Consider the following 22,074-nt stretch of genomic DNA (forward strand, 5'->3'; position numbering starts at 1 on the left):
GTTTCTTATTTGTATATCTTAAAATGAACTTTGCAATTTCAAAATATTTCTAATCCTTGATTTGTTTTAGTTTTCCTCTAGTATTAATATCTATGTACTTTTGGTTGATATAATGCATTCTAGTCATCTTCATTTGAATTAAACACAATTTACTTGCATCAAAACTATGCAAATAGAAATTGGATGAGAAAAGGATAATATATGTAATTTTACTAAAACTGTAACCTGCTACAGGAAAATAAAAATCTGTTTTAGGAAGTAATAATCGCCAGGGAAGCATCAGCGAAGCCACAAACTCGCTGATGGAACATGCATGCTTGCAGCCTTTAACGGTTTATTGATCTGGATTCTTATCTTGCTAACTTCTCCTAGACTTGACCGTTTGTTTATCTTGCTCGACACTGGAACCACCCCAGTAACCAGGAAGGCAGCAGCCCAGCAGCTTGGAGAAGTGGTGAAACTTCACCCACATGAACTCAACAACCTCCTGTCAAAGGTGAGGATTTTCTAATTCATGTGTAGATAAACTGGTATTCTGGTGACTACAGGATGTATTTTTCAATATTGTGCAATCCTCCTGAGCAGATTAGAGTTTTTGCCATCATCTCTTTATGGCTGATGTCATTACAGTTCCTTGTGAAAGTATCAGTATGACTTGAACTTGTTCATATTTTTGTTATGTTAAAACCACAAACTGCACTAAGATTTTAAGGAATAGACCAACACAAAGTAGAGGATAGTTGAAGTGGAAGAGGGGAAAAAATATATTGCTAAAAAAATAAATGACAAAAACAAAAAAATGTAGAAAGTGTCAGGTTTTTATATGTAGATCTTAAAATTGTTGCCCATCAACAGCTAAAGCTCAGACCACTAGATTTAGAGCATCTGTAATCATCAGTTTTTCAAATTTTGCAATAGTTTCTCAATTTTCAGCATTTCAACTGCATTTGATACTAAGAAAAATACTCAATAGCATATCCTTTAACATTTTTTGAAGGCTTACTGTCAGAAACATGCAGAATTACAATATGAAAATATTTTTAGCTTGTGTGCAATTTAAAAATATCACTTTCCTGTTTGTCAGAACAGAAAACAAACACTGCATGTGTCCTGGTAGGTTTTTATTTGTCCAGTATGTCCATCTTTAGGTGATGGAATGACCTTTTCAAAATGTTATATTTTGTTTTGTAACCTAATTCTGCTTTAAGCTGCTTCACAGCTTTATCCTTAAGCTGTCTGCTGTGTTCCCGGGTCTTCATGATGCCGTTTGTTCACTAATGTTCTCAAACAAACCGCTAAAGTCTCCGCAGAACAGCCGGATATATCCAGAGATTAAATTACACTCTCTTACTGATTAGGTAACTTCTGGATGCGATTGGTTGCACAAAATTTTGTGGTCTCAGGATGAGGGCGGGCAGAAAGCAACACCACACTTTTTTTTTTACTTTTTATTTAAGCAGTATGTAATTTTGATTACATTTCATAATTATGCACCACTTTTTAAATGCTTCTTATTGGAACTGTTGCAGATATGTTGGCTAACAAGCTAAAATCCCAATAAAATAGATTTTAATCTGCTATTTTTAACTAGAAAAAGAGTAAAAAAAAATGTGTGTAGCAAGACACTGCACATGCTTTTTATGTTGGTACTAAATTAATTTAAATTATTGTCCCAAGGTGCTTACCTATCTACGGAGTCCCAGCTGGGACACTCGAATTGCAGCCGGCCAAGCTGTGGAAGCCATTGTGAAAAATATTCCTGAGTGGAACCCGGCTCCGAAGCCAAAGGAAGGTGAGAATTCAACCATATGATTCAGAATGACACCATTTGATTTTCATACACGTAGTTAATGCACATGTCACGGTAACCAATGGTGTAGTTGGAAAATGGTGGTGCAGCAGTACAGCCAGTTTGTTGATCACAAATTTAATTTGTTTGAGTCTTATGTGGCCTTCGAGACTCCAAATTACATTAATAAGTCACAAATCTGCAAAACTCACACAAAATCAACAGATTCTCACATTTTTACAGATTTTTACTGCAAATTTCTCTCAAAATTGGCCAGAAACTTTGGGTCTAAGTCTCAACCTCACTTGATGTTAAGTCATAGTTTGTGATCGATACGGCACAGACTATGACTGTGCTGTATTGATGTGTGTTTAACATCGCACATTAGCACGAATATTGTAAAGATTCCTTAAACGTATTTCTAAAATAGCACCACAAAATCTGTGATTTGGATTGGGAAAAACACAAAAAGTCACAAAATCCCAGAGGACTGACCAGTGTGAAAAGATGTTCAATTATGTTATTTAATTTAAAGAAACTCTTACTGAATGCTGAAACAAACAGCTATTTATTGATATTTTAACAGTTTACTAGGTTTTATCAATGCATTCTGTCACAACCGGCCCTTTAGGAACATTCAGATTTTTGATTTGGCCCAAAATGAGTTCAACACCCCTGCTATACAACAGACCGTTTGTCATTTCCAAAGCGTTAATCCAAAGATTTCCAGGTGTTTATGAAGCCGTTGTGGTTTCTGGACTCTTTGCTTCCCTCTAGAGTCCCGTGACGACCTGTCTCCGGAGGACTCGTCCTGTGACCGGTTAAATTTTTACCATTTTGACATCTCCCGCCTGCTCAGGCATGGAGCGTCGCTGCTCGGATCCGCAGGAGCCGAGTTTGAGCTGCAGGAAGACAAAACTGGTTTGTACAAACATGTTGGTAACTGCTCTGAGTTTCATGTGCCGCTTCCATCTTGGTTTTCCTTCCCTAAAGCCACGCCTGTCCTGTTTTTCCTTTTTTAATCTTAATCTTAAACGTTTGTTTTCTGAAATGTGACACCATTCCTGTAGAGAAAACGATCGTTTTTTATCTGTCAGTGACCAACCGGGCCCTCTGCTGCGTTTGAATGTGATTTGAATAGGAAAAGCTGCTCCTATCTCGTACCGAACCTTTTGCTTTTCCTTCTTGTCTGCTGGTTGTTTTGGTTTTTTGGTTTTTTTTTTTAATGTGTCCTGTTTGACAGTGTCACTAAATTGTTTGAAACTCAACAGATTCATCTTCAGGTGGAGCGTTACAGCTTTCACTATGATTCAGCAGTGCTGCATTAATACAAAGATAATGATTTATTATAAAGCAATTTATGACTTTTATATTTACACTTTGCCTAAAGGGTTTTGTGTTCCTGTCACAATAACCAATTTTGTTATTGTTCCAGAAATTATTGCAATAAACGATAAAATTGTCATTTTTTGATAATTTTGAAGTAATAGATTGATAATGGCATAAAAATACAAAGTGGCTCTTCTCTCTCTTTAATTTTGCACTCAACACTGGAACTGGAAGATATTTGAAATAAAACACAACAACCAAAAACAATAAATAAAACAAAAATAAAAACAGGAAACTGAAACCATAAAAAATTATTTTGTTGTCTCTAAACAAAATTACATCAGAGTGGAAATGATAAAGTACATTTTTATCACGTGATTGATTGATTAATTGCGTATTGCGCCAGGCTAAGTTTAAATGTGTATTTATATATTTTTTCTTCAAACTATTGATTTTCATTCAAAGCTTTTGTCAACATGTTAAATTTAAACTTTAAGTAAATGAAATAATAATAAAAAAGATGCTCTGTAATGGGGGAAAAACAGAAAGTTGGGGAAAAAAGGAGAGAAGAGTTTAATTTTGTTCAGTCATCTACCGTTTCCTTTGGATCACATTTCCTGTAGAAAACCTTCAGGTAGACATTACCTGCATCCATGGTGTTCCTTCTGAACGATCCATTGTTTCTTTAAAATCTGTCAGGTGAGATGGATCCTAAGGAACGTCTGGCTCGTCAGAGGAAGCTGCTCCAGAAGAAGCTAGGTCTGGATATGGGAGCTGCGATAGGAATGGACACAGACGAGCTGTTCAACGACGAGGACCTGGACTATTCCTGCCATCCCAGCGGCTTTAAAGCCCAGGGATCCAGAGCTACAGCTGGCTGCAGCTCCCGCAACCACGTGGTGAGTGTTTGGGTCAAATGTAGATCATTTGACCCATTTGGAACTTTCACATAGAATGCTTTTTAATTATTTTATTTATTGGTCAACTACACTGCAAGTCGTACTGTTAATTCTGCAGTGAGTTCTTAATAAAACTGTCTTGGAGTTAATCTTCTTCTTAATGGCTCAGAACAAGAATTGGTTTTTGGAAAATGATGGAACCTCTCAGCTTCTGCGTTCACAATGAACTCCTTTTGTGCGTCAGAAACAGTCCGACGCTTCAAGTTCGACTCTTGTGCACTTTGTATACAGACACTCGACATTTTGCTAAAGACTCGTCAAATTCTCACTAGGCAGCAATAAAGAATCTGTCTTTCACACAACAGACCAAGAAAACTCTTTTCATCTGACTTCTCACAGTCCTTCTGCTTTCAGGACTTGGACTCTGGTGTCAGGTTTCCCCCTGACAAAGAACAAACCCAAAAGTTTTCTTTCCTTCGCATACGTGTCCCTCAAACTCTTCCACCGTCTCCTGAAAATTTTGCCTAAATAAATGTCTATTCATCGTTTTTGCTGGACAGATTTGTATATCTCAAATGAGGGGAAATATTTTCAAATGGTAAAAGTTATAAGTTACTTGACATTCCAACTTCCTCGCTGATCCTCTTCCAAGCAAGGTCTTTTCTGTTCCTGTTTCTGCAGTCATATCTTGATTATACGCCACATAGCAGATTCTTTCTGATTGGTTGACGCTCCGTGTTGAGCAGCGAAACTTCAGATTTTCCAACTTCAGCACAGGACACTCGAAGCTCTTCAAATCGCCTGAAATGCGCCTCGTGATGCCATTCCTGAAAATTGAAGAAACAGTATTGAGATTGTAATTAACTCAAATTTCTCCAGAAACTTGGCTTTATTTTTTATCACACAATGTCTCCCACGTGAGCGTTGAGGGCATTTGGTTTCCATCCAACCAGCCAAATATATTATTGATATGCAAAGCAGGAATACCTGACACTGGAAATACTGCATGAAATGTTTATTTCAAGCTGCTCTTTAAGGTCGAGATATATTATCTGTCTGAGTCCATGTGATGATTTTGCCATCAGGGCATTTTTTCTAATTTTATGTGCTGCTAATTTGCATATTTTCAAAGTCAATCTTTACCAGCTGTTTCTATATTTACTCATTATTTACTTTCTCACACATGATGAAAATATAGTGGGCCTCCTGCAGCCGCAGGAGTTGAGGACTTAAATCTGCTTAAATCTATCCATTTTAATCATTCAAACATCAAATATACCATAATATGCATTAATGTGCGCAATGGAAATCATCTTAGCTCTACTGCCGAAGATAAATCCAGTTTTCCTCATCTCTGCCAGCCAATAGTTTGGCAAGTAGCTTCTCCAGCTGCATTTTCTTTCAAATAATTTTGATTTTCTTTACCAAATAAACCCATGAATAGTTTTCAGTAAAGAATTTGGAGTTTCAATTAAGAGAAAAAAGCAGGCATCTGCTGTATTTCTTTTAAACTTGGTCATCTTTACCAGCATTTTTAATTTTTTTAGTAGAGCAACATAAACATTAAACCACCCATAATATCAGTGGCACATAATTCAGTTGTAAACCAGTCATGAAATCATTGTTCTTTTATCGTTTTCTGCTTATGTTCTAACATCCAGCACATTTTTTATTTTGTTTTCTGTGGGGGTTTCAGACTATTCAAGCTGCTGAATTGATCGACTCGGAGTTCCGGCCCGGCATGAGCAGCCGTCAGAAAAACAAAGCCAAAAGATTGGCTAAACTCGTGGCAAAACAAAAATCCAGAGACGTGGATCCTAACGAGAAGAGGTGGGATTAGCCGCACATTCATGCTTCTGTTCTGTTGATCCACAACACACCTCTGTGGGTGTATTTCATTTAAGATTTTACCCAGCTGGTGATGAGCGTCTGTACTACTTTATTCAATGTTAGCAATGACAGCGTAGAAGGTGAACCTGAGGAGAAACGGAGGAAAACGACCAACGTCGTAATCGACCAGCCGGCAACAGAACATAAGGTCTTAATTGACAACGTTCCAGACAACTCTGGTCTTTTAGAGGAGGTATGAAGGATAAACACCTTTATGAATCCTAACTCTTTACTCTAAACGTGACGTTTAAATACTTTGTTTTCAGTCACACGAGTGGCCGTTGGAGAGCTTCTGTGAAGAGCTTTGTAACGACCTCTTCAACCCGTCGTGGGAGGTAAAGTTTGAAAAGGTTTTAACATGTAGAAAGTTACAGTTTCTGAACTTCAGTATGTTGTGTGATAAAAATGGTCAAATGGAAGGAAAGTGATGCAGTGTTTTATATTTAGTTTCCTTTACTCTAATTAAAGTAGAACCGGTTGTCTGGAGCTTTTTGGAGAATATCAGTGAGCATGAAAACATCAGATGAGCAAAATCAACGTCTTTCAGCTTCATGTAAAATATGTTTTTTTAGTTTTTCTTCAGAGTAGTGTAGTTGATGTCTGAATATTCTTTATATGGGACTACACTTATCATTTTTTACATTTATGCAAAAAGCCTTGACAAACATGCAGCATCTCATAGATTCCCAAAATAAATGCACAAAATAACACAGCTGTAACAGCAAAAAGAGAAACTTCAAGTAGTGTGAAAACTTAGAAAGGTATTTTAGTAGAACTAAGAAGAAAAATCTATTTCTAACTTAAAATTGGTTTTAAATGCGACTTTAAAATAAGAAGTTGTTTTGTGTGGTTGTCAGGTTCGTCACGGTGCGGGCACAGGCCTCAGAGAAATCCTGAAGTCTCACGGTTCTGGTGGTGGGAAGCTGGTTGGAAGCACTGCAGAACAGGTGAGTTTTAATCTGACATGAAGCTTTTATTTTCTCCCTCCCAAACAGAAAATAGTTACATTATTAGTGATTTTTGTTTTGGATCAGATGTCGCGACAGCATCAGGAGTGGATCGAGGATCTGGTCATCCGGCTCCTCTGTGTGTTTGCTTTGGACCGCTTTGGGGACTTTGTATCTGATGAGGTAATAGTTTCATGCAGCATTCATGCTCTGCAAAAACAATAAATATTAGTTTTGATCTAGTTTGTAGTGGAAATTAGGCTTGTTGCTATGATAATTGCATTATTAACTAAAACAAGCTCAATAATTTCCATTTGCATCATTTTCGTTTTTCTCTTTTCTCTCTTTTCTACCAAAAACTGGATGATGGTCTTCAGTCCGGTGCATTAAATTTAACCAATGCCGTTTTTGAAGGACAGTGCGGAGACTTCATAATTCAACTTATTTTGTTTGAGATATTTGAGATATCTGTTCCAGTCCTAAATGTTCATTAGAATTTAAAGCTTATGGATTTATGAAAATGTGTTTTTGCGTTTTCATCTTGCCGTTACCATTTCAGTTCTTAAAATTGGTTTCAAAACAACAATATTGTCGCTTATTGCAATAACTTCTGGGGCAATTTATTATCCAGCAAAATTTGTTATCATGACGGGGATAATGCAAATTTCTTAGTCCACTTGAAACAGTAACTTTTCAGTAAAATATGGGAGTTTTTTTTTAGTTAATAATGCCTTAATATTGACAAAAAATACTTGTTCCTTTAGCAGATTTTTCTACTTATAGCATGGGAAAAATAAGTTAAATAATCCATCAGTAAAACTAGAACTTTTATGTCTTGTTAAAAGGTTAGTTTTGCCTCGTATTAATTTATTTTCTCTAGAAACTAGACCAACATATCTTGGTAAGATGTTGTGTTTTCGCCGTGTTCACCTGCTGACGTGCAGCTCGTCGTGTTTGCTTGTTTTGGCGTGTCTGTGCAGGTGGTGGCTCCAGTCAGAGAGACGTGCGCCCAGACGCTCGGCGTCGCTCTTCTTCACATGAGTGAAAACAGCGTTGCCATGACGGTGGACGTCCTGCTGAAGCTGCTGAAGGAGGACCAGTGGGAGGTCCGGCATGGAGGCCTGTTGGGGATCAAATATGCCTTGGCTGTCCGACAGGTACCAAAGCTTTTTTTATTTTCTGTGATTCCTTTGCTTGTGCATAACATGAATCTACCAGCAGACCTTCTGTTTTCATACCTTTTTATATTCTGTTCTGTTTTCTCCTCGTGTTTCCAGGACCTCATCTCCGTCCTGCTTCCCCGGGTGCTGCCTGCGATAACCGAAGGTCTGCAGGACCTGGATGATGATGTCAGGGCGGTGGCTGCTGCTGCTCTCATCCCAGTGGTGGAAGGGTTGATCCAGCTCCTGCCCAACAAGGTAGTCCTCTTGTCTGCAGTTGTACAAGCAGAGAAAAACAACAAATCACCTCATTCCTCTGCAGACTGCATCCCCTTGTTGTTTGCTGTTCTGCTGGGTGTAAATATTTATTGATTGATTTCTAAATTTAGGACTCATTTGAGCATTGAGTAGTTATTCCCACCATATTCCTGGATGCAAACTATAGATGTGATGAAATCTTAAGTCCTTCAATTTTACATATTCAGTCTTTAACTTCAATAATTAACTCGGCATGCTCGTAAATTTGAGCAGACGTCCTTTTAGCTGTAAAGCCATTAATTTAGAGCTGTTGGGTAATGCAGAATTGCACCATTTCTGTTAAACTGTGCACAATCTTTTCCGGTAGTGATGTTTGAAAGAGATGAACAGCTCTTACACAACTGGAGCATCTGTGGTTTATTCTCTAAAATCGGGTTTTTAGACTTGCTGTTCAAAAGTGATGAAAGTTTGAGGTTTTACCACAACATTGAAATTTTAAGCAGCTGCACTAAAAATAGACCCAACCAAAAAAACCAAACCAAGATTAACATTTAGCCAGGAAGTCCAAAGATCTTTTTCACCAAAAAAGGGACGATGTTGCAAGACGTTTGACAAGAATGTAAAAGTACATGAAGAAATAAATCGTCAAAGTGAAGCAGGTGCAAGTTCCCGTTTAAGAGTAAGAGTGAAAGAAAACAACTCTCAGCTTTAATGAATGCCTTGGATTTTAAGGTTGTTTATTTTCAAACCTGATCGTAGATCTAACAGGTTTGGCCGTACAGTTTGTGGCAATGAGCCACACGGACAGTTTTCACTCGCCAACATTCAAACCTCTGACTGGAAATTTCACAAAACACGAGTTCAGAGTAAACAAACATGTCCGACGAGGAAGAAGCGGCGGCGATAGTTTGTGGACTATTTTTAACTGAGGGGAAAACGAAACAAAAAGACGCCTCTGACGTCTGACGGACTTTCTGGGTTGCCTGGGCAGTCGTTTTGTCGTCTGTGATTTATATTCCCCTCCATGTTTCCGTTTCGCTTCCTTTCCACATGTTGTGATACCAAAACAATCCAACATGCTGAATAAATTTCTCCAATTTGAGATCAGATCAGTCCTGATGTCCTTCCAGGTGAACTAGATCAGTCTCAACCAGACTGGGATAGTAACTAGTTACATTTACCTTAGCAACGATTTAGAAAAAAATGTACTAGAGTATTTTTACTGCGCTGTATTTTTACTGAAGTAATTTTATTATGAAGTATCGCTACTCTGGATTAAAATTTCTAGATATACTTCACTGAATGAATAAACTTGTTTTAAGCAAAACGTCTCCAGAATTTATTTCAGTGAATTTCTTACACTTAAAGAAATTCATATGCAAAAATGTTTCTTTTCTCTTATTTTTCTATTTTATAATGTCTATATGAATAATTTTCATTTTGATCTGTAAAATACCAAAATTTCCACACAGCTTTAGATTTTGGTCTGTTTAATTTTTAAATATTAAATTATTGACGTTTTGATCAGTTACTTTACAATTTGTCCGCCTTTTTACCAAATACTCCCCCCCCTCCCGAGTAATATTCTTAAATGGCTACTTATTACTTTACTTGAGTAAAAGTGTGTTAAGGCAGTGCTGCTCTTAACACTACAGCTATCATGATAATCAAAACATCCTTAAGATCGTCATTACTGGAAAATCTGCTTAATTATCTTGCTGTGTGAACAAGGCAAAATAAATGTCACCATAATAAATGCTAAAAAATGAAGTTTGCTATTTTTTTTTCCTCATTTAAGACATTTTCATCCCAAGTGAACTTTCAGCTTTCATCCAACCAAATCCCAAATATTTGTAGGACAATTTCTCAATAAGATCTACTTTATGGTAGAAAGGCTAACAGTGATGGAGAAGCAAGTCAAAGCCATGAAGTGACATCATCATCATCATCCTGGCTCAGAGCAGAGCGTCGTAAAGCTGCATTTCACCTGCAGCCATTTGTCCCAGCAGGGTCTGAGCTGAAGGCCCTGGTAGCATTAGTCTTTGTGATGTTTTGATGCACCGCTGCTGTCATGCAGGTTCCTTTTATTGTAAACACACTATGGGATGCACTCCTGGACCTGGACGACCTCACCGCTTCCACCAACAGCATTATGACGCTGCTGTCTTTGCTGCTGACCTTTCCTCACGTCCGGCAGTGCAGGTCAGCTTCTCATATCGGCATCTCAAATGCAGCTGACTGTTGGCTTGTGACCAGTTCATCCCTTCCTGCTTGGTTTCTATTAAGACAGTCTATTTCCTGTTTTTGCTGCAGCATGGAGCAGTCACTGACTGTCCTGGTTCCTCGCGTCTGGCCGTTTTTAAGACACACCATATCATCCGTAAGAAAGGCGGCGCTGGAAACGCTTTTCACGCTGCTGTCTAAAGCTGACGAGGTAACTGCATCCACAAACTATCAGAACTAGAACTGATTAATCATGATGGATCGATTAATCGTTAACTGGAACATGCAGCCTAAAGAAAGTCATTTGCTGAAGTGAAAACATACCAGAGCAGTTATTAAGCTAAAAATGTATAAATAATATATAAAGTTTGCATTTAACATAAAAAATAAATTCATCTGTAAATATTTTCTACCCAGATCTACTGAATTATTTTATTTTTTTGTTTATCTGCAGGTGCATCATTTTCTACAAATGATTGACATGTTGCTGCATTTTAGGCAATAAAATGTATTTTATTTAAATAAATAATTTATTAAATTGTTTAATGTATAAAAACGGCTTACATGGTTAAATGAAAAAGCTGCAAACTGTGTCCATTTTTTCATTTTCATCAGATGAATCTACTATACTAATTGATTAATAATAGAAACATTTATTAATGAAATGGCTAGTTCAGCCCTAATCAGAAAAAGGGATGTAAATGTAAAACAGCCCACTGGAGTTAAAATAGAATGATTTGATAAGTTATTGATAACATTATTTTTTCCTTTTTCTGTCCCTTCAGAGTTGTGCGATTTGGATAAACCCCATTTTACAAGATATGTTGCGGCACATCTTCCAGTCCTGCATACTGGAGAGCAACGACGAAATACTGGAGCTCATTCAGAAGGTTAGCTGCAATAGCTAAAGGCGTACTCTTCTTTTCAGAAAAGAAATATATTTAACATGTGCAGTGAGGATTTTTCAGTACCCCTGATATCTCTTCTAATCCATACTGATTAAAACTGAAGCTGGTAAAATTGAATTGAACTCTTAATTTGCCTGTAAAGCTCACAACACCTCTGAACCACCTGGTAAATTCAAACCATCGCCCAACGACAACATCCTGTTGATTTCAGTAAATAAAACCCAGATAATCTCAATATTTCATTTGCTGCTGTTCAAAGTAACAAGGAGAAACTGCGCATCGTGCTGTTATTGTCGTAATTGTTGTTTGATCAGTAGAAACTGAACACAAAATGTTCAGCAAAGACGTCTGAGCCTCTGTTTTGATCACTACGTAATATTTTGGTGTCACTCTCTCAATTTCATCCGCCATTGTACAAACAGACCAGCAACAGAAAACAACGGCTCCTCCCAAAGTGCGTCTAGAGCAATTTGCACAAGCTTCCAACTTCCAACATGTTTTTGATTCGCGAAACGCGTTTTTTGTGAACGCAGCATTAAATATTGAAAGTACTGATGCCTGAATTTGAGAATCGGTCTTAAAGCATAGAGGTTTGGTTCTGGAAGTACCGTTATGTGACCTGTGTGCAGGTGTGGATGGAGCTGCTGTCTCAGGTCCCCCAGCAGTTCGTGGTGGCAGCCAGCTGTCCTTGGATGGGCGCCTGGCTCTGCCTGATGATGCAGGCCTCTCACATCCCCATAGACCTGAACATGCTGCTGGAGGTGAAGGCCCGCTCCAAGGTAACGCGCTTTTCATCTGCTCTCCTTCCATCCGTCTCCTACACAGAGCTGTGGGCGGACGTGATTCATTCCTTGTGCTGGATATTTGGGAGAGTTTCTGGCCATTTCTAAAAAATCAGATGATGCTGATTTATTTATTGGGACTAAGGTTGATATGTTTGACCTGAAGGTGCAGCAATAAACTTCAGTGGTTGCTAGGTGACAAACAAATTACTTGAATTGAATGGGAAATGTGGTCTGTGTATTCAAACCAAAGGAGCTGCCAGTTTAAAATGATTCCAGCCGGTCTGAAAACATCAACTTGTAATGTTCATAGAAGTGGTGTGTGTGTTTACATATATTTTTTTCATTTATAATTAGTTTTTGTGTGTGTGGAACAATTCAACAACATGACTTCAGTCTTACTACTACAGCTAATGTTGGTGATACTCTTGCCTATAAATGAATATACTGCATTAATCAAGAATCTGAAAGTTGACTGAAGATTTACTGATAACTTATTTATTACCGTATTTTCCGCACTATAAGGCGCACCTAAAAACCTTCAATTTCCTCAAAGGCTGACGGTGCACCTTATAATACGGTGCGCCTTATAATACGGTGCGCCTTATAATACGGTGCACCTTATAATACGGTGCACCTTATAATACGGTGCGCCTTGTATATGGACCAATATTGAGCCACAACAGGTCTAGTAACTACGGTAAGCAGCCGCCGACTTCATTTTCACCCGTAGAAGCGCGTGGTGCATGCTGGGATAGCTGTCAGAACGCTGGTTTGTTAATAAAGTTTGACTGACCTATCTACCTACCGACCGTCTATAATCAGGTCGTCTGCAGGTCATTTAGCACCACGTTCTCCACCAACATGCTGTGCGCGAACGGAGAAGGGTGACCATCGTCCGGCCACGCCCCGGCCCAGGAAGGCTCTCCTCGCCGACCGGAGTCGGACTGTTTTGTTGACATTCTTTATGTCAACAAAGTGGCTTTAGACATTCATCCGTGGTGCTTTGGCTAGGGTTACCAAGGAACCAGCCCCTATACATTTAAAGCCGGGGGGAGAGACAGAGACTGCGGCGGCAGTGTGTCGGTTGGTCTGTGGTTACCCAGAATGCAGTTGGGCACAATATCGCAACACCAACACTGTGAGTGAAACAATGACTGGGGCAGCCTACTATATAAAGTACTCTGGGACCAGATGTTTATTATTACACATCCACATTTGTAGAGTACGGAACAAATCACGTTCAATGTGCCTTATAATACGGAAAATACGGTATATAGGATTACATCATAATGGTACCCCCTCCTTTAAACCTTTATTTATTGCAGTAATGCATAGGGTTAGGGTAACCCTAACCCTAAACATTCAGTAAACTTTGAAAACACAAATCTTTTTTAAGATCATAAGTGTATGCTTCTGAAAGTTCATCCTCAACATTTGTGGCCTGATGTAGTTTTTTATTTATTCTGTAAGGTAAAGCTGTGTATTTATATTGATGCTTCAGGATAAGACTGGAGCAAAGGCTCGGCTAGGAAACAATCAGGTGAAGGAAACGGTCCAGCAGTACATCGCCGGGGCTGAGACTGTAGCAGACGATCCGTTGACCAGGGATTACGTGGTGGTCCGTGCCAGACTCATGGCCGCCAGGTACGTTTTAAAAGCTTTATTTGGATCTTCAGATTGACTTTTGACTTTCTTCTTAGAGTTATTCATGTTGTTCTATGTTAGGTTGCTGGGAGCTCTGTGTAGGTGCATCTGTGACCCTCAGCTTAACGGCGCATCCCAGGAGATCCGGCCAGCCGAGTCTTTGGGCCAGCTGTTGCTCTTCCACCTCAACTCCAAATCAGCCCTGCAACGGATAGCTGTGGCTCTGGTTCTCTGTGAGTGGGCTGCACTGCAGAAGGTAAATGTCCAGCATTTCAGAGCAGCTGATTCAGACTAAAACCAGGAACATGCAGCACATCATGCCAACTTTTAGGTCTTTCCTCCGGCTCCCAGTAGCTCAGAGAACAGACTTTGAAATACTGTTAGTTTATAAATCACTGATCGGGTTAAAGATCTGCTGCTGTTTTAACAACCTCAGCATTCAGCTTCTCTGCACCACAAAGCTGGAACACTGCAAAAACACCAAATCTTACCAAGTATTTTTAGACTTGTTTTTAGTTCAAATGTCTTAGTAAACTTGAATTAAGATATTTGCACCAGAAACTAGACAAAAAATACTTGGTAAGATTTTGTGTTTTTGCAGGGAACAAACTTCCAGAAAACTGAAAACAGCCGAAACAGAGTTCCTTTAAATCTAGACTAAAAAACCACCTGTTTAGAGTTGCTGTTGAACCATAATAAATAAAACAATCAACATTTCGATGTGTGATGACAGCATTTGACAAAATGTAATCCTTCAATTGTTGACTGCATGTTCTTAAACTTTATGTTTTTATGATGTAAAGCACTTTGTACTATACAAATAAACTTTATTGGTCGACCTTGATTGATTGGAGCCAGTTAGACTTGACCTCAAACTGTGTCTGAATCTTCCCAGGATTGCCAGATAGTGTCGTCCATGGTGCAGCCGCGGCTTCTGGCCGTCCTCACCGAGCAGCTGTACTACGACGAGATCGCCATTCCTTTCACGCGCATGCAGAACGAATGCAAGCAGCTCATTTCGTTGCTTGCTGAAGTTCACATAGACCTTCAAGATCGCCTCAACAGCAGCGTTTTCACCATAGACCAAGCCAACGAACTGGTAAACCTGCATTTAACGTCTCCTTCATGCAGAAACCTGAGAGACTCCTGAACCAAATTACACACAGTTCATCAGGAGTTGGAAAACATTCAGTTAGTCATTATAAAATCACTAAGCTTTTGCTGTTTTGTGTCTGAAATATTCCAGATATTAATTCTTCTCTTCACTCCGGTAATTTTCCACAAGCCCTGAAAACGGAAGTAATAAAATTTTCTGGTTTTGTTGTAAATTAGTTCAGATTTCTGCAGACGAGTTATTTTTGTGATTACAAATTTGGGCAAAAAAAAAAAAAAAAAATCATGCCTCATGTTCCTCAAGGCTCCATTTTTTATTTAACATCTTCCTCTTTTTAAATATGCTGATGAGGGTGTTTAAAAATATCATTATGTGTGTGAGGGTCAGAATTTTCTTTTGCTCAATGCAGAAAAATAGCCTTTGCCACATGGCTTAGGATTGTCAAAGTGACTCGTATCTCATTATAATCAATACTAAAAGATACTAATTTGCATAAAAATTTGTATCAAATGATCCATTCTTATTTGCACAAATTGCAGTTGAATTTCTTCTGGCAGCAGCGCCGCTATAACAAACTCAACTCCTTCATTCTCCAATGAGCAGCTGCTGTACGGTTGAAGCTCTGCTAACACGGCGAGACAAGACAGAAAAAAAGCTTCATTTCTATCATCAGATGAAAATAAATCAGTTTTTGACGTGTATCTTTAGCTGACAAGTTAAAACCAAAAGCCTTATTCCCAGTTGGTCTGTCTATGAGGCTTGGAAATGTCAAATGATGCCACATGCTAGTTATGCTAAAGCTACAAGCTAACGGTGTGACACTGTTGTAGCCATTTTTGTTAAGCTTTTATGCTAATGATTCTTTTCCTTTTTGATGTTTGGTTTTATGTTTTATGGGGGTTTTTTTATTACTAATTTTCCTGCAAATCTCTTAAATTTCCAATGTATGAAGGTGCTAACCAAATAGATTAGCCAAGCAGCTCAGTTAGCTTTGATAATCATGTTAACTCTGTTTTGTGGATAGAAAGTGCTACATTAATCCAGTTTGTCTCTGTGAAAATAAAACTTCGTCTTTCTCGTTGCCTAGGTTACCACCATCTTCACTGAGACGACGGCAGGTCTGAACGTGAAGTCCAAGCAGTGGCTGGCGCTGGAGAGCAAACGACAGCAAGCCCAGTCTACGGTGATGGAGACCAACACGGAGTGGCAGCAGCTGCATCTGCGCGTCCACATGTTCACCGCCTGCGCCGCCATCAACCTGGAAGTGCTTCCCGACAAGCTCAACCCTCTGGTGCGGCCGCTCATGGAGACGGTCAAGAAGGAGGAGAACACCCTGATCCAGAGTTACGCCGCTTCGTTCATAGCCAAGCTGCTGCAGCAGTGCGCCGTACGCTCGCCGTGCCCCAACCCAAAGATCATCAAAAACCTCTGCGCTTCGGCGTGCATGGACCCCTCGGCCACGCCCTCGTCCGCTTGTCCCGTACCCACAGCGCAGGAACAGGCTAAAGGTTTGGAGAGATCAACTACAATAATCGGAACATTAAAGCTGCAGTATGGGACCTTTATAAAGAACATGTTTTTGTTAAAACTGTCACCATGTTGCAACAGTTTAACCCTTTCAATCATAGTTTCAAATCTCCAGTTGGATATTTTTGCTTATTTTAATTGTACAAAGTTCTTTAAACATTCTGTGAGTAAATATATTTGTCCATTTTTTTTCATAACTGGAACGCTCAATATCTAGAAAGTTATTTATGCCATTTACTGTCTATTAAAAGCATGCCCCTCAGATTAATTTCACTCCCTGCTACGGTGGGAGTGAAATTACTTCAACAACCAGATATCAGCTGCGCAACGTCTCCCCTTTCAGAAAACGTTTGAATTTTTTTGATAGCGCAAAGTGTGGCAGAGCTATGGTATTAAAATTTGGCTGTGTTGTCACTGACGGGCTGGAAGGGTTAATATGAACCAGATAATCTGGGAAAATATCGATCTCTTCCACATCCCCCTTCCTATTGCTGTCTGCTCCTGACCAAAATCAACCAATCAGAGCCAGGAGGAGGAGCTTAGTGCTGTCAATCATCCTCATGTACACATGGTTACAGGAAAACTGCTTATCTGCTGCCATTAGTGGCTATGCTAACTAGTCTTAGCATTCACAACAAGTTCTGCAGAGATCAGCGCCACATGGAGGATGATTGACAGCGCTAAGACCCACCTCCTGGATATAATTAGTTCTTTTTTTAAAACATTTTTTATTTGAATAGTAATACATTTGTTATATTCTTAATAATAGAGAGATAATTCACACACATACAGTCCAAGTTTGCCTGGATTCTAATGGTACGTAAATGAATGAACATTTGATTCAAACATTTAGATCAGAAGTAAATGACCAAACGGATAAGAAGACTAACAAAAAGAGGAAAAAACACAATTTCATTTCCACACACCAAGTTTTCTTCAATCTTATTTTCCAGAGTCGCATATCTATATTTAATTTTCTTCATCTGAATTTTGTATCTTTAACAAATGAATAAAACAAAAACCAAACCTCTACAAATTTTTATCGATTCCCCTTCTGTCGCTAACATTTGTCTAATCCCAAATGCGGCATTCAGACTATCTGAACAAAAGATTTTTTCTGGCATCCAAGAGACTCATTGATTGGTTATTTCTAGTTAGCACTGGGAGATTATCAGAGATTAAATGTCTCATAAATATCATTTCTTTTATAAAAGTTACCTACTTCAGCTTTAATGTGCAGCATTTCCTTGTCTCAATGTCTAAGGAGGTGGGCTGGAAAGAGATGGCATGCATCACGTAGTGAACAAAACCCAGGGCATCATCACTCTGTACCGCCACCAACGGGCCGCGTTTGCAATTACAAGCAAAAGAGGTCCGACACCGAAGGCGCCAAAAGCCCCGGTGATGGAGCTTCCTCCTGGCAGCACGATAAGCTCCGATAACGACGAGGTAAAGATGGACGCACGTTTCCTCACACGCTTCTTCGGCAGCAGATTCCCTGTGAACAGTTTTTTTCTTCTCTTCTTAAAGAGCAAGAAGCAGTTTCTTGTTCAAAGACGGGGAGCGGAGTTTGCCCTAACGACCGTTGCTAAGCACTTTGGTGCGGACCTCAACAGGAGTCTGCCGTACCTCTGGGAAAACACGGTGGGACCGTTGAAGGCGGTCACCAAGGAGAACTTCTGCATCGGTACGTCGGCCATTTGCAATAGAGTTATTGCAATAAACTTATATATTAGTAATATGTTGGTAACTTCATAATAATGCAAGTTCCAGATTTTAGGCCTTCAGGAAGTAAATCCTCTGTTTTGTTTTGTCCAGTTTTCAGCAGTAAACTCCAGGTTGTTTCAGTATTTGTGCTTCTGAACCAGTGTGTGTGTGTCCTGCGTGTGTTTTAGACAGGCAGGCCCAGCTGGAGAGAGGCGATGCGGCAGCTCAGGAATTGGTCCACTCTCTGCAAGTTCTGGAAGTCATGGCTGGAGCCATGGCGGCCGAACTTCGACCTTTGGTAAGACCGATGGTTCATTCTCTCTCCTGTAGTGGCTTCGTGATGCTACCGAGCCCCTTCTGCGCTTGAACCGGTTCTTCCCAAAACTTTAACTCAACGGAAAATTAGCAAAACAGTCACAAAAATTAATTAAGTGGAAGCTAAGTGCGCTGAATGTTTTCAAAGTTGGAAAAAGCGCCAAGTAAGAAATTAGCGCATTAGCAGAAGCGTGCCGTCCACCAGGAAGCAGACTGGATTCATTGATCCGGCCTGTGGATCTACAGCCCAACCAGAACCATCATTAACCGGTTAAAGAGAGAACAGGCTGTAGTCAGAACCTGCCTGCAATCCCAGTTACATGCTGCTGTTTTTGACCCAAATATCTCCAAACACTCACCTCTCCTCTCTTGTTCCTCCTAGTTACTGGAACACCTACCTCATTTGTTTACATGCCTGCAGCACCCGTACACGGCGGTGCGGCACATGGCCGCGCGCTGCGTGGGCGTGCTCAGTAAGATAGCCACACTGGAGACCATGAACAGTTTCCTGGAGTCTGTGCTCCACTGGTTAGCTGCTATCGACGACTGCACGAAGCAGGAGGGCGCCATCGAAGCGCTGGCTTGTATCCTTCAGTTTATCCATCAACCACATTTACAACAACCCCTGCTTACTAAAATATAAACCTTTTCATACCTGATTCGATTTTAATCAAATTTTTTTTTTATTTCTTTCCCAATAATTAAATTATAAATATTTTCAGAAAGTTGGTTTTATTCCAATCATCATAAGTTGGATTGCGAAGCATCAGGGCCAGACTCAGGATTTTTGTTTAATTACGAGAATATAGTCATAATATTAGCAGAATAAAGACACAATTTTACCAGATGCATGTCTTAAAATTAAACATAGGCCTCTCACAATAAGCCATAAATCAGTTAATGACAGGGTCATTAAAATGAGCTCAATAATTTACATTTGCATGATTTTTTTTCTGTCTTTCTACCAAAAATTGGATGAGAAAAGTCTTCAGTCTGCTGCTTCGCTCTCAAAATTGTCCTTTGTTTGTTGGACAATTTTGTTTACAGAGACTTTATAATTAGTTCTATTTATTTTGGATATTTAAAATGTCTTTCTTTTTAAATGTTCATTAAAATTTTAAGTTTATTTATATTCATTTATGTTACTTAAAACTTTCCTCTAAACAATTTTATCGTTTATCGCGATAACTTCTGGGGCAATTTATCGTCCAGAAAAATTTACTGTGACACACTGATGTCACGATGTTACTCTGGTGGTAATCTGACTTTATTCTTTTTATTTTAACTTTGTCTTAAATAATAAAAAAATCTTTGTCCACATAAATGGAAGCTGTCAAACACTCTTATCAAACAAGATGGCCGCCGTGGTGCACTGACGTCACTGAACTATGGAAACCTAACATTGGTGAAAAAAGTCCAGATTCTTCAAAAATAAAACCTTGAAAAAACAAACATTGGATTAATCAATAAAATCGGATTCACACCAACCTTTAATCGCAGTGTTGACGTTTGTTTCGGAAACGTTTGTTCCCTTAACCAACGCGCTCCAGGTGTGATGGAGCAGCTGGACGTCGACATCGTTCCCTACATCGTGCTGCTGGTCGTTCCCGTTCTGGGCCGCATGAGCGACCCCAGTGACAGCATTCGTTTTATGGCCACTCAGTGCTTCGCTACGTTAATCCGCCTGCTGCCTCTAGAGGTTTGTTCTCCCGTTTTATCAGTTTAAATATTTACTGTTGGCAAAAGAACTGAAAACTATGACATTACTTCATCGATCTGCAGGCAGGAATACCAGACCCGCCGGCCATGTCGGCCAACTTGATCCAGCAGAAAGCGAGAGAGCGTCAGTTTCTGGAGCAGCTGCTGGATGGCAGGAAGTTGGAGAACTATAAGATCCCCGTGCCGATTAAAGCCGAGCTCAGGAAGTACCAGCAGGTGAGCTGTTGGCCAGCCGTCTGAGCAGCAGATGAAAAATGAAATGGTTTGAAATGAATACAAATATAAAATAAAAAGTAAAAACAGGAAAAAAGTGATTTCTTACTCACTTAGATAAGAAATAAAACGGACAGTGTTCAGGAGCTTCAACTACAAATGTCATTTTCCAAAATTAGCTTTGTTGTTAGTTTCCAGTACCGTTAGCATTACTACAGTTATTCAGCTATTGATGAAATGTATGGAGCATCATAAAAGTAAAAAAAATGCATATTTTTCTCACTCTACTACAGTTTTACCTTCCACTAAACTTTCCCTAAATATTTGTGGATATTATATATTGAACCTTGTGTTTGTTTTTTCTTATCAAATTCATGCTTTATTTAAAAATAGAAGCTGAATAGAAACCGAATGAAATCTACGTTACTTTGTGATCTGAGTTTTACATTTTAGACTAAGTGAGATTAACTTTTTGTAGATCAGGTTGTTTGGAGATTACGCCTCTCTGATACTGACACAAACTCGCTGCTGTGTCCTGCAGGATGGTGTGAACTGGCTGGCGTTCCTGAACAAATACAAGCTGCACGGGATCCTCTGTGACGATATGGGCCTGGGGAAGACACTGCAGTCCATCTGCATTCTGGCAGGAGATCAGTACCTCAGGTGCTCACTTCAGGTTCATTTAATCAAGGACAGCAGTTAAACAACGTTACACGATAAAGTAACTGTTGCTCTGAACAAAGGTTTGGTTGCAAAGAAAACAAAGTTAGAATTAAAGTCTCCCGTCACACTTTCTCTGAATTACTACAGCTTCTACCAAGCTAGTTTGATTAAACACTCAAGTTCACCTGAACCTTGTAAACAAAACATCCAACTCCTGTTTCCATGGCTACAAATTCCCATAAAGGTCCGAGCTTTGTAACGGCTCTGAAATGTAACTTCATTCATTTATGAAAAATGCTTCTTGTGTCTGTTTTTGAAGCTCTGATGCCAACTCTGTACTTTTCAGGGCTCAGGAATATGCGAAGACCAAGGCAGCAGACTGCAGCCCCCTGCCCTCGCTGGTGGTGTGTCCGCCCACGCTGACGGGCCACTGGGTGGACGAAGTGGCCAAGTTCTGCTCCAAAGAGTTCCTCAACCCGCTGCACTACACCGGGCCCCCCACGGAGCGAATGCGGTGAGCATCAGTCAGCTAGCCGCAGGAGCGTGACTCAGACGTACCCTGCAGGACTGAACTAGCAAAGAAAGCGTTTCTGTTTTTTCATAAAGCCTATAAACACTTGGATGACTAACTGAGGTTCTGCGTTTCAGGTTGCAGCATCAAGTGAAAAAACACAACCTGGTAGTCGCTTCCTATGATGTCGTGCGGAACGACATCGACTTTTTTAGGTGAGGATCCGCCGAGTCTGTTCTTTACGTACAGCAGGAGTGTCCAAACTTTTTGCCAAAATTGTAGATTCAAAGGAAATTGCAGGTTAAAACAAACAGCCTAAAATCAAGCAGATAAAGTAGAGAGATATTTATTGTAGAGCAAAAACTTTAAAGGGATTTTTAAATACTTTTAAAATCCCTTTAAAATAAAAGGAGTAAATTTTACTCAGACATTTTCTTCTTTTTTCTAGAAAATTTCTGAGATTACTCTCAAAA

General features: G+C 39.5%; 1 protein-coding gene across 1 annotated transcript in view; it reads left to right on the plus strand.

The window, feature by feature from the left end:
* btaf1 (B-TFIID TATA-box binding protein associated factor 1) overlaps nt 1-22,074 on the plus strand; it is a 29,578-nt gene that overhangs the window by 1,324 nt on the left and 6,180 nt on the right. The window contains exons 2-29 of the mRNA XM_015008020.2: nt 373-496; nt 1,678-1,792; nt 2,567-2,710; nt 3,818-4,017; nt 5,714-5,847; nt 5,971-6,100; nt 6,174-6,242; nt 6,765-6,854; nt 6,942-7,037; nt 7,835-8,011; nt 8,132-8,272; nt 10,350-10,474; nt 10,586-10,706; nt 11,281-11,385; nt 12,033-12,182; nt 13,690-13,832; nt 13,914-14,088; nt 14,728-14,931; nt 16,034-16,454; nt 17,738-17,922; nt 18,004-18,160; nt 18,369-18,478; nt 18,878-19,079; nt 20,046-20,194; nt 20,278-20,430; nt 20,969-21,090; nt 21,437-21,604; nt 21,739-21,816. Of these exons, the coding sequence (XP_014863506.2) occupies nt 373-496; nt 1,678-1,792; nt 2,567-2,710; nt 3,818-4,017; nt 5,714-5,847; nt 5,971-6,100; nt 6,174-6,242; nt 6,765-6,854; nt 6,942-7,037; nt 7,835-8,011; nt 8,132-8,272; nt 10,350-10,474; nt 10,586-10,706; nt 11,281-11,385; nt 12,033-12,182; nt 13,690-13,832; nt 13,914-14,088; nt 14,728-14,931; nt 16,034-16,454; nt 17,738-17,922; nt 18,004-18,160; nt 18,369-18,478; nt 18,878-19,079; nt 20,046-20,194; nt 20,278-20,430; nt 20,969-21,090; nt 21,437-21,604; nt 21,739-21,816 (4,188 nt within the window). The remainder of the gene's footprint in view (nt 1-372; nt 497-1,677; nt 1,793-2,566; nt 2,711-3,817; nt 4,018-5,713; nt 5,848-5,970; nt 6,101-6,173; nt 6,243-6,764; nt 6,855-6,941; nt 7,038-7,834; nt 8,012-8,131; nt 8,273-10,349; nt 10,475-10,585; nt 10,707-11,280; nt 11,386-12,032; nt 12,183-13,689; nt 13,833-13,913; nt 14,089-14,727; nt 14,932-16,033; nt 16,455-17,737; nt 17,923-18,003; nt 18,161-18,368; nt 18,479-18,877; nt 19,080-20,045; nt 20,195-20,277; nt 20,431-20,968; nt 21,091-21,436; nt 21,605-21,738; nt 21,817-22,074) is intronic.

This window comes from Poecilia mexicana, unplaced genomic scaffold (genome assembly GCF_051168715.1).
Source record: "Poecilia mexicana isolate PSO_F unplaced genomic scaffold, ASM5116871v1 scaffold_15, whole genome shotgun sequence".
NCBI lineage: Eukaryota > Metazoa > Chordata > Actinopteri > Cyprinodontiformes > Poeciliidae > Poecilia > Poecilia mexicana.